Source organism: Castor canadensis, chromosome 9 (genome assembly GCF_047511655.1).
Source record: "Castor canadensis chromosome 9, mCasCan1.hap1v2, whole genome shotgun sequence".
NCBI classification, from domain to species: Eukaryota; Metazoa; Chordata; class Mammalia; order Rodentia; family Castoridae; genus Castor; species Castor canadensis.
Window position 1 is genome coordinate 155,189,060 of NC_133394.1, and position 11,631 is coordinate 155,200,690.

Sequence of the window (11,631 nt, forward strand, 5' to 3'; positions counted from 1 at the left end):
CACCTGAATAGCTGGGATTAAAAGCATGAACCACTATGCTTTGAACAGTCCCAAGCTGACTACATGAGCCTATCCCAATACTCACATCAACTCCAACTCCTAGGTCTTTGCCAGGGGAGTGGTATTCAAGCACAACACCAAAGTTCTATGGTGTTTCTGGACAGAGCAAAACATGACCTTATACTATGAACACAGATCTACATACATGACCCTCAAAAATGCACACAGATCCTGACATGTGACCCCCAGAGAATGCACACAGATCCTGACATGTGACTCTCAGACCTTGACATGTGACCCTCAGAAATGCACAGAGATCCTCACATGGGACTCCCAGAGGATGAACACAAATCCTTACACATAATGGGTATGCATGGTTCACAGGCCATCGCCATTGAACTTCTAGTATTGCTTCTTATATGATTTTGTCTCTACTGTCTTGTTTACTAATTGGAGACCTCACTTTGTCAGCTCTCAGTGCCCCACACACTTTCTAAGCTTCCTTTTGGAGAGAAAACTGATAGAACAGCCTGGGGCCTCCCTGCCTGCCTCCCTTGGTCTCCCCCTCCATGAAGACTCACTCTATTCATTCCTTTCCCTCCTTCACAGTTCCTCCCCATGCTGGGACTTAATTGTGCTCAGGCCCCTGGCTTTAAAATGCCCTTGGAGCTTCTTTGTCTGCATGGTCTCTCCTCCCTGGCACCTGCCTTCCTGGATAGATCCCAGGTCTCCCTGGCAGATATCTTGGCTCTATCCCAGCTTTCCTGGCTGAGGTTGATGCAGCCACTGTCCTTTCTTTTCCTGAAGGCCTGTGTCTAGCCCAGCCCAGTCCCACTGTGCCTATGACTGCCACATTCTCAGGCCACTGTTCTGAGACATGTGAAAGGACACATGTGCACAGTGAGTGACATGGGGACTCACTCTGCCCATCGAGACTTCTCTAAAGCCCTGCCTCTCTGATGCCCCAGCCCAGACCCACACTATCTTGCTGCCTCCTGCCAGTCTGCATCCTCCCTTTGCCTCAGTCATCCTTGAGTCCCCTAGAGCCCACACCTCAACAGCCCTGCTCCCTTCAGTGAGCTGATAGTTGCTTACATGGGGAAGGTGCTGTCCCTCGAAGTGACTGCTGCACCCCTCCAAGCTATTTCTTTGTGTTAGACTTGGCCTTTTCCCATGTTAAACCATCCAGGGCCTCCTGGCCCCTCTTCTGAGTGACCTGCAGTGAGCTTTGCATCGCAATATAATGCTCAATTCTCTACCCCGGGGCCATCCTGTCCACTCTTTGACCATGTGATGTATGAAGAAGCATGATCTCTAACTGTGTGTGCTCAGCAATGTGCTGGCAGCCCTCCATGCAATGATGCCTCCCAATAGGAACATGAGCGAGTGTCCCCAGCAGAGCCTCCTTGCCTCCCATGTTCAGGAGACACAGCTCTGGAGTCACCCGGAGGGCTCCTGACTTGCTGTAAGTGACAACCCTATCTTCACTCTGGTTTTGTGGTGCTGGGGATGGAGCCCAAAATGCATGTGTGCTAGACAAGTGTTCCTCACCGAACCACCCCGATCCCTCTCTTCACTCATTCACCTCCTGGCTGGGCTTGTTGCCTTTGCATTTACTTGCCAGGGGTGAACTTATGTTTAGTTACACTTCAACCCCACCACCACCTCCAGGAGAGAACAAACCCTGGCCTAGGTCCTTGGCCACAGGTAGGCCCCTCGTGTGAAGTTGTTTGGGGAAGGGGTCAGAGGCTATTGAATCAGGCCTGGGGATGCTTCCTGTAACATTTGGGGGCTTGCTGAGAAGGATGAGGGGTGAGGCTGTGTGCACAGAACCCAGGGCTTCCAGTTCTTTGTGTGGGGGTGGGACACACAGACCCCAAAAGAGTCATCCTGCCCTGATGCTATGCTCTAGCTCAGCCTCGTCACTCCATGAGCCTTCTAGAGCTTTCACCCTATTGCTCTGGCAGTTGCTCTCCCCAGGCCTGAGAAGGGTGGCGGTGGGTGGTAGCTTCCTCCTGGTCACAGAGGGCACCAGGTGCACCTCCTTGGCACTCACTCACTCATTCATGTGCTCATTGGTTTGCTGTAGAAGTTACTGGTGTCAGGATGAAACCAATCCCCTGTCCAACCTGGCAAAGCTAGAGTCAGGAGGTAAGGATTCAGCTTCTTACTGTAATGTCAAATTAAAATAAAATTTTAAATTGTAAAATGAAAACTAATAAAATCAACTTCTGTTTATTTGTATCATACATATGATACAAATCATAAGCATGTGTGTATTATGAATCTGAGATTTTTCTACCATGGATTTATAAAAGCTTGGCTTTAATTGGCTTAGAGATAAATAGGTGTTCATAAGTTAAATACACCTGAGCTTGCTAAAAATATATGGTAGCTAATCCAAATGCTTTTTCATTCACACAAGCCTTTGGTAAATGAGCTGATTCTGAATTTGTTGGTAAAATAGAAATGAGGGAGTCCTCAGAGTTGTCAGCACACATTTTTGTCTGGGTTTGCTTGTTAGCATCAGGTTTGACACAAAGGCATTGGGCTACAAATACAGTGGAAGGACAGAATAATTTTTTTGAGTAGCTCTTTGATAAGTAAAACTAGTATAATGTTGGCTTACTTAAAGCTAATGTATCTTCAGAGTATCTTCAGCATTAACTATGATACAGACACACAGTTTATCTCTGTTGGATAGTTAAGCTCTCAGAAGTGTAAGTTTGATGCCGGAGGATAGAGTACAGTGCCTGTCTTTTGCTCTTGAGTATGGCAGCACAGCACCTCGACATACAAATGACATAAGATGGTGACTATGCTAGCTGATTCCCAGTCTTCATAAGAAATCTAGACAGAGTAGCTAGAAATTCTTGAATTATTAAATGTAAATAAGTGTGTGTAAATGAATTTTTCATGTAATCTTAAGTTTTTTAGTTATTAAACTAATACACACTCATAAATGTCTGAGTCACTTCCTAGTAATGTGGAATTCTGAAACATCGGTTGCCCAACATGGAAACATGTTTCTAGAAATTATAAAAACATGCTTCTTAAATTGTGGGTACATGGTGGACAGTTCAAAATGGCTAACATCCTAGGCTTTTGTTCATTAGAAATTAAAGTTACCAAGAGTGAAAAATCCTCATTGCATATAATTTTATATGCAAAGGATATAGGAGGGATAGAGCTTTATATATGAGAAAAATTTTGTGACAAAACTAAAGGCTAAAGCAGGTCACAGGTTTGTGAAGGGCCAATCTTATGGAGGAAGTTTGTATGTGATCAAGTCAGCTGTAGTTAAAAATTTTGACAGGTTTCTCTAAAACGCATTGAAACTCTGACACCAAAGCAGTGTCTAGCCCTCTGTGCTAAAAACAGTTTTTCTTGGATCAGTAAGAATTTGCAAGAGGATTTGATTTTTAACTCTGAGTTGTACGTCTCTAGCTTCCAGCCATCTTTTACCAGCAGTGTTCTCTCTCTCAGTCTCTGTTTAACTTCCTACTAAAATGGAGGCTTGCTCTCAACTTTTTGGCCAGCCCTTGAGAGGTTTTTGTTTAGTTCTGCTGCTGTGGCCAGCGGCTAAAAACAGTTGTCTTAGGCTGGGCACGGTATTGTAGGCCTGTTATCCTAGTTATTGAAGAGGCAGAGCTTGGGAGGATCACAGTTTGAGGCCAGCCCAGGCAAAAAGTCTGCAAGACTCCATGTAAACCAATAAAAGGTGGGCATGGTGGCATGCCTGTCATCTCAGCTACACAGAAAGCAGAAGAATTGCAGTCCAGGCCAGCCTGGGGCTTAAACCAAGACCCTATTTAAAAAATAACTAAAACAAAACAGGCTGGGGTGTGGCTCAAGTAGTAGAGCCCTTGCCTAGAAAACACAAGGTCCTGAGCTCAAACCTCAGTACTGACAAACAAACAAAAAAGCAAAAACCATTGTTGTCTTAAAGGCCCAGGATGATGGGACATCATCTTGGCTTTCCTAGATGTATTTGAATTCCCTGATGGAGGCACTGGTTGTCTTGCTTTACGTTCTTCATGGCATGAGGGACTTTTCCAGCATCTAACAATTCCAGCACCTCTCTACCAGCTTGATGCTTGGCTGTCTAAATGGCTTCCCCTTCCAGATGCAACCGCTTTGCGTGACCTTTTTTTACCTTTTTGTAAAAGGAAGCAAAGATCTTGTGTTTTGTGAAGATAATTTATGTTTTGTGCCTAATTAGATTTTTTTTCATTATGTGGGAAAACTGAGACTTAAAAGAATTTTTCAGGTGGGAGCTGGTGACTCTGCCTGTAATCCCAGCTTCTCAGGAGGCAGAGATCAGGAGGATTGAGGTTTGAAGCCAGACCCTATCTCAAAAAACCCTTCACAAAAAAGGGCTTGTGGAGTGGCTGAAGGTGTAAGCCCTAAGTTCAAACCCCAGGACTGCAAACAACAACAAAGAGTTTTTTTTCTTTTTTCGCTTTTTGTATATATTTTCTTTTGAAGTCTTTTATTGTCACTGTTAAATGAATGACTAATACTTCATGATGATCTGTGACTCCATTTTGAACAAATATTTGGATAAATGTCTTAAAACCTTTGATATCTTTGGCAAGATCCCTCAGAATCATATTTCTAAATCAAGTTTCTTTCTTTCTTTTTTTTGCAGTCCTGGGATTTGAATTTAGGACTTCATGTTTGCAAGGCATGCCCCTATTGCTTGACTCATGCCTCCAGCCCTAAATCAAGTCTGTTTGACCTAAAACTCATCTTGAGGTTTTCCAACTCTGTCCCTGGAGAACCTTAAAGGACATTCCTCTGATCTTATAGAAAGGAAGAAGTAACTAGGTTTAGCTGGTATGTTGGGTGTGTGAGCATTTTCATATAATAAAGTGGTGTTAAATCTTCCAGTTACAGATATGTTAAAGGTAATATGAAATTTGTGGAGCTTTGATGGTCCTGGTGTGGTGCTGTTCATCATGACTCTTATCCTAGGATGCTGTGTGTAATGAATAGTTGAATTCTTTGTCAATTGCTGGATTCTTGTTAGAAGTCTAACCATGGCTCTTCTGTCTTTTATCACTTGGTTCTGATTTCTCTCTAAAAACATTTATGGTAAGGTTTGTGAGAAGGACTCTAAAGTACTCTTGAATACAGGGTTCTGGTAACCCTGAGATCAGTGGGCTACCTAGAAATTCCTAGAGCTCTAATGAAAAAACTAATCAGGGTCTGTGAAACTATTGAATGAAGATCAAACAAACCCGAATGAGGTGGAATGAACTGATAATATCTATGAGACTTTATATCTTTTATTTGAGACATTTTTGATTCTTAACTTAAATTCCTTTGTTATCTAGATTTAGGAAAATGTTTTAAGCTGTCTATGTTTATAGCAATTTGGAAAAATGTAATTTTGTATATAATGGTGGAAACATTTTCTTATTTTTTTCTCCCTACTTGAGCCCTCCAACATTCAAAACACAATCTGTGGTTATTCCTGTTCCTTATGGATGTACGCTATTTGCACAGGTCCAGTAAGAATTTCCTCTCATAAGAACATGAGATTGGAAACGCTGCCTTCAGTGGGATGTCATGCTTTAAAATGTACACAGGATGACTGCCTTCAAGGGGCCCCACCCACAGTAAATGAGTAAGACTACCACGTCTTGGCAAACCCCAAAGCCCCAGGGGATCAGGTCCTGCAGGCAAAGTCTAGTTTCTACCTTAGTTTGGCTTTCTAGCCGCAGGGTTCCTAAGTCTGAGATTACAAGATCACTTTTCTTGGTGATTTGACAATAAAGTGAAGTCTGATAAAACTAAATTCATTTTACAAAATTTTAAAATAATTATCAGAGCTGGGCACAATGGCATGCTTGTAATCCCAGCATTCAGGAGGCTGAGACAGGAGGAGCAGAAGTTTGAGGCCAGCTTGGGTTACACAGCAAGTTATAGACCAGACTGGTGAATATAGGGAGACCCTGTCTCAACACCACTCCTTCCCTCAATTCAGTATGACTATAGAAAAATAACATCTCTAAAGAAAAACTAAATATACCTGTGAACAGATTGTAACTGCTTACTGTTTTCTGTTTTTTATTATCCACCTGTAACTAGTCCTAAATTCTAGTTTTCTCATATCTGGTGACAATTATCCAACTAAGGTCAGAAACTGCTCTATCCAAATGCCCTATAATCTGGAGCTGGACACTTGATATAAATTTCAAGGGACAGGCCTTGTGCTTGATCTGGGGGCCACATAGAAAGTCCTCAAACTGTCCAATGCCATAGCCAAAGACACTGGAACTACAACCCAGGACAAGAAATTGATATCAGAACAAGACTCTGCATCCTAATGAGTCTCTGATAGATGTTCTTATTATAGATGGTATGAAATTTATAGATGTTTGATAGTCCTCATATGGTACTGCCCATCATGACTGTTATTCTAGGTTGAAATTATCATTGTTATCCTTGCTACAGTCCTTCCCAGGAATCTGACTGCAAATGCCTTTAGAGAAGAATCAGAACCCAGGTGACGAAAGACAGAAGAGTGGTTAGACTTCTAACAAGAATGCATATGTTATTGGTGTAAATGTTTTAAAGATTATATGAAATTTGAGAGACTCTGGTCCCTTTAGTTTTTCCTTATTGGTGTCTACCTTTCTCACTTGGCAGGTGGTGATGTCTTTAAGATTATACAATCAATAGCTACTTCAGCTAAGTTGACTGAACTGACCTAAGAAATACATGAGTTAACACAGTGGATAACCCTTGGCAACATTCCCAGTACAACTTTTTGCTCAACAGCTATACAAGTGGTCCTTTTAAATAATATTTTCTTAATTCAACCCAGACATGGGATTTTAAGTGATAAACTTATTCTAGAGTATTTATTGGTAAATGAGGAAATATTTGTACTATTGCCAATACTACATGTTGTGCCTGCATCAGTCGTCTGGGGAATTGAGACCCAGACACACAAAATGAGAAAAGGCTCAACACTGCAAGAAGTTCTACCAGCTCCTCTGGTGGCCATTTGACTTGTTCAGTTGGTTACCTTCAACCCCGGTTCATGGCCCAAAGACATTATAAAAACTGATCATATTATTGTTAACACTACTTTGTATTCTTTCCTTTTAAGACTGTCTGTCAAATCTCTGCAGAAGTAAAACTCCTAACGAAATAAGGTTGGCCCTGTGTGCTTTGAGATAATAGCCAGCACCTGACAAGATGAAGATCAGAGATAAACTTCAGGCAGACCACTCCTGAGACCTTCTTCTGGTTGCCTTATTGGTTGAATGTGATTAAAAGGGTCCTGACACAAACATACGGCAGTTAGTCTCTTTCCCCCCAATGTAAGATCTGACCAACCGACCAGGACAGGTCCATTCCAGCACCAAGGGACACTTAACACCTGATTGCAATGGGATTTAGGAGAATGGTCTAGGTCAAAAGGGGGAAATGTGAAAGTTGGAGATCCAAGGATGATATCATTCTTGTCAAACCCAGATAGAATTGGACCCAGGAAGTAAAGAAGAGAGAGAGCTCATGTCTGCTCTTTGAGATAAATACTTTCTCAATGATTTTCCAAAGGGATTCCTTCTGTCTTGCATATATCCCATCCTTTGCTACTGGCACTGTATGCACAGAGTTCGGTAACAAAGTTTAGCTTTACCCTTCTCTGAGATTGCCACAATTCAGATAAGATGCTCTGAACAGACACCTTCCAAGCATGGGCACCAATGAGCTGATTCTAGCTCCTGCTTTGGGTCCTCAAGACCAAGGAACTTGGAAGTGGTCTATGTGAATGTCTGCTTTTTTGTCTTTAAAATATTCCCTTTGTTTCAACCTCCTTGAATGCACTCATAGTTTGTAATCACACATATATTCCCAAATAATAATTATTATTCTTTGGAGACTCTCCTCAATTGCTATTTAGGTTGACATCATTCTTACAGTCCAGACTTTCTCTCTGCTGAGAGGCTTGTCCAGGAGATGGCTAGGCAGGAGAGCTGATGATTGCTGTCCACAAATGCTCACACTGTGCAAGGTAGGTATGGAGGATCAGGGGGCTTAGACACTCTCTGCCTCAGTCTCTCTCTTGAATACAGGGATGTGAACCCAGAAGCTCACCACTTTGCCATGTTCAGGGTGTCATGAGGCTCCTGATAGAAATCTGGGTTTTGCTGATTTTGACTCTGATCTCTTTTCTTCTGAGGTCAGTAAGACCTAGTACAGCCTGCAGTTTTCACAGCCATCTAAAGAGAAGACACAGTTCCCCTGCCCATGGAAGAGGTGCCCATGGGGAGGCCAATTCTGAGGCAGGCATCACTAAGACCACAGAAGAGCCTGGGAAGGACTTTTTAAGACCTGGACAGTCCCGGGGATAAGATCAAGGACAGCCCTTCAGTCTGTGCTGACCTTCAGAGTGAGAAGACTCAATTAACACAGGTGTGGATAGGTGTGGCAGGAGGAGAGGACCTGACCTAGGCTCAGGGATGAAGCACCACCTTGTAAATTGTGTGAAGAGGTAGAGAGGAAAGGAAGAAAGGAAAGAAGGAGGAGGAAAGGAATGATGGCCAAAGTTCTTGTTTTTCTGGTAACTCATATTCCTGATATTCCATTTGACCCATGGGTGACCCATTTCTGAAAAAGGAAGTGAAGACCAAGCTAATCCTGCAGATTACTCTATTCAGGTCGCTGGACAGCTATCTGTTTATAGCAGATAAGTATAAGAGGATTGCATTTGTCCTCCTGCTCAGCCTTCCCACTTGGCATAGAATGAGGGCAATGGCTGCTTTTGGGGAGGCTGCCCAGGTGGGGAGACCCTCTGAGATTCCTTCACCAGGCTTGTGAGGGACCACCCGGCAGGAGCTAAAGCTGCCTGAGTCCCTTGAGGAGGCAAGAAGAGGGAGAAGAGACAGGAGGGGAGCAGACAGGGAGAAAGGGGGATGTACATTGACTCTTCTTTCTCAGAGTCCCCCAATTCCTGGCACCCACATCTGGGTTCCTCTCAGAGCCTGCAACCACTGTACCACCCACACTTAGCAAGCACTTCACCCGCCAGTCCATCCCTACATCAGGGCTGCTCTGTTCTGGTTACATCTGAACTCAGACACAGAAACCTTGGTGAGCCTGAGTCTGTCGTCTGGCCTGATAAAACTTCAGTGTGAGAAATGTTTCTGAGACAATTGGGCTGCTGTGTGAAAGCTCCATGTGGGGTTGTAGGGGCTCTGCAGAGCTTCCCTGAAGTTCCTTTCTACTGAAAGTCCAAGAAGGCTTGATGCTGGGAGAAACAAGCAGAAGGCTGGTCACTGTGACCTGGGAGCTGGTGGGGTGGGGAGGTGGGACTCCAAAAACTCCTCTGTAAGGACTGACTTTTGGCCCTGGACGGGAAGCCCCTGCCTGACCCTCAGAGGTCCAGCACAGGACCCTCCTGGCTCATGCACACCTACCTCTGCCACATCCTGCACGTTGGCCATCTTTTTGGTCTGAGCCACATGGCCCACAACACCGATGTCCAGTGGGAAGACAATCTCAGAGTCGGGGGGCACCAGGCAGTCCTCCAGGAGGCTGTCTGGCTGCACACTGAAGAGCCGTGTGGCGAGCTCGGCCACACCATTGCGTTGGCGGTACATGAAGAGGCTGCAGCGGTCAGCATGCAGGATGGTGCCCAGGCGCCGCAGAACCTTGAAGACCACACGCTCCATGCTGATGCTTTCCTGCATGTCCTGCACCAGATCGAACAGCACCACGCTCTCCTCCACCTGGCACAGCTCGCGTAGGCTGCCACAATCCACCAGCCGCCCATCCTCACAGGCCCTGGCCACATTCTCAGGGCTCAGCTTCTTTCCAAAGTACTGGAGGGCAAAGTTGGGGTTCCCATCCAGGAAGTTTTGCACTTGCTCCTCACTGAGGCTCATGGTGTCTCTGCTGCTGTGCCCTGGGCTGCTGCCACTCCAGGGTGCACATGGGCTCTGCAAACACCATTGTCAGCAAAGTCTTTCTTAGTGACGATTAGGAAGACCAGAGGAGACTGCTGACTCACGCTGCAGAGGGGGTTTGCCCGCCCTCCCTCAGGCACCCAGACATCCCACTTCCTTTGAGAGTATCAGACCCCTTGGAACTGGGGTGGAGGCACAGCTGGGGGCTCTTGCTTATTAGAGGGGTCGTGGGCAGGTGAGAGAAAGTGTGTGCCTTCTGGTGGAACAGGGTTTGCGTCCTAATCTCCCAAGGGAGGTAATCCCATAAACACCATAACCCTTTCTGGCTGGGGATCTACCCAAGAATTTGGGTTGGTCCTCCTGGTACCCAGACCTGGGCTCAGGTATGCCGGGGAGGGCAGGAGGCACTGGCCTTGCCTTTGGGAGATGGAACCCACTCTGGAGGCAGGAAGAACAAGGCCAGGCCTACGCCTGGAGGAAAGCGTTAGCTCAGAAGTGAAGGGACCAGAGTGGGAGATTCTAGACAAACCATCTCCAACCCCCTTACTTAGAAGTTGTCTCTCTTCTTGGCCTTTACTTGCTGTATGGAGCACCGGGTTTGGAGTGATGTCACTCTGCAGCCAGATGGCTGTCGGTGACAGGAGTGCCTGTACTGAGCAGCTTCCTGGTGAAAGCCCAAGACTTTCCTCTTCGATGTCACCAGCCAACAGGCCCAGAGGCCCACCTGCTCTCCTCAGGGTCTCTGTTCAGATCCTGGACCAGCTCCTCCTGGGCCTCAGAGTTCAGGTGATATGTACCAAGGGGGGCTGTATTGAGTGCTGGCTGAGCCAGGTGGTTGATGGCATTTTTTACTTTTTTGAATACAGAAACACTAATTCTTACTTTTAGGCACATATGGGGTGTGTGTGTGTGTGTGTGTGTGTGTGTGTGTGTGTGTGTCTAGATTCTTGCCCTGTATTGACCCACGCTGTTCTGTGTGCACCCTGGTATTGTAGACTAGGAAACGTGACATGTCATGTCTGCATCTCTGCCTGGATGGCAGAGGGCATCTCCACTGTGGCCCTTGGCCGTTTCCCTGGAAACCATGCACATTATTAGCTTCTGCATGAGTCATGATGTTGGGTCAGAACTGGAGGACTCAATGCTGGTGCTGCCTCTTCTGCTATAGGCGGGCCATTTGCACTCAGCACAAAGGAGACTATGGAAGTCTTCCATGCATTGCTCAGGTGTACATGCATGGGTGTGCATACCTACTTCTGTGTACATATATGTGTGCACTCATGCAAGTGCTCATGAACGTCAGGAAGAGTGGGAGTAGGAACTACGTGCAATGTGAGCTAGGCCAGAGCACCTGGCCTATCTTGAGATGAAAACAGACATTTTAGTTAGAATTTCTGGGCTCTGTCCTAGGCAATACCAGGATCCACAAACCAAGGGTCTCAAGTGAGGGAAACTACCTGAGTTTGCTTGCACCTTTCTTTTTTGCCTCTTGTATGTGTCACTATACTTTGCACCAGGGTGCAGGGCTTTTGTGTGGTCCTGACTTACTGCATTACCTAATAACAATGGCTGTACATACACACGTGTGCTGCATGCGCTTAGTGTTTTCTCAGCGTAAGACCCCACTCCCGGGAAGCTTCTTGTGGGCTTTGTGCTGCTTCTGTGGCTGCCTGGGCTGGGGAGGCTGATCTGACTGCACAGCTGC

The 11,631-nt window shown here is 45.5% G+C and overlaps 1 protein-coding gene across 2 annotated transcripts in view; it reads right to left on the reverse strand.

Moving 5' to 3' along the window:
• The window catches only part of Pde6b (phosphodiesterase 6B), a 38,650-nt gene extending 28,745 nt beyond the window's left edge, over positions 1–9,905 (reverse strand). For both annotated transcript variants that reach the window (XM_074042801.1, XM_074042800.1), the window contains exon 1: positions 9,438–9,905. In XM_074042801.1, the coding sequence (XP_073898902.1) occupies positions 9,438–9,905 (468 nt within the window). The remainder of the gene's footprint in view (positions 1–9,437) is intronic.
• Positions 9,906–11,631: the final 1,726 nt, after the last annotated feature.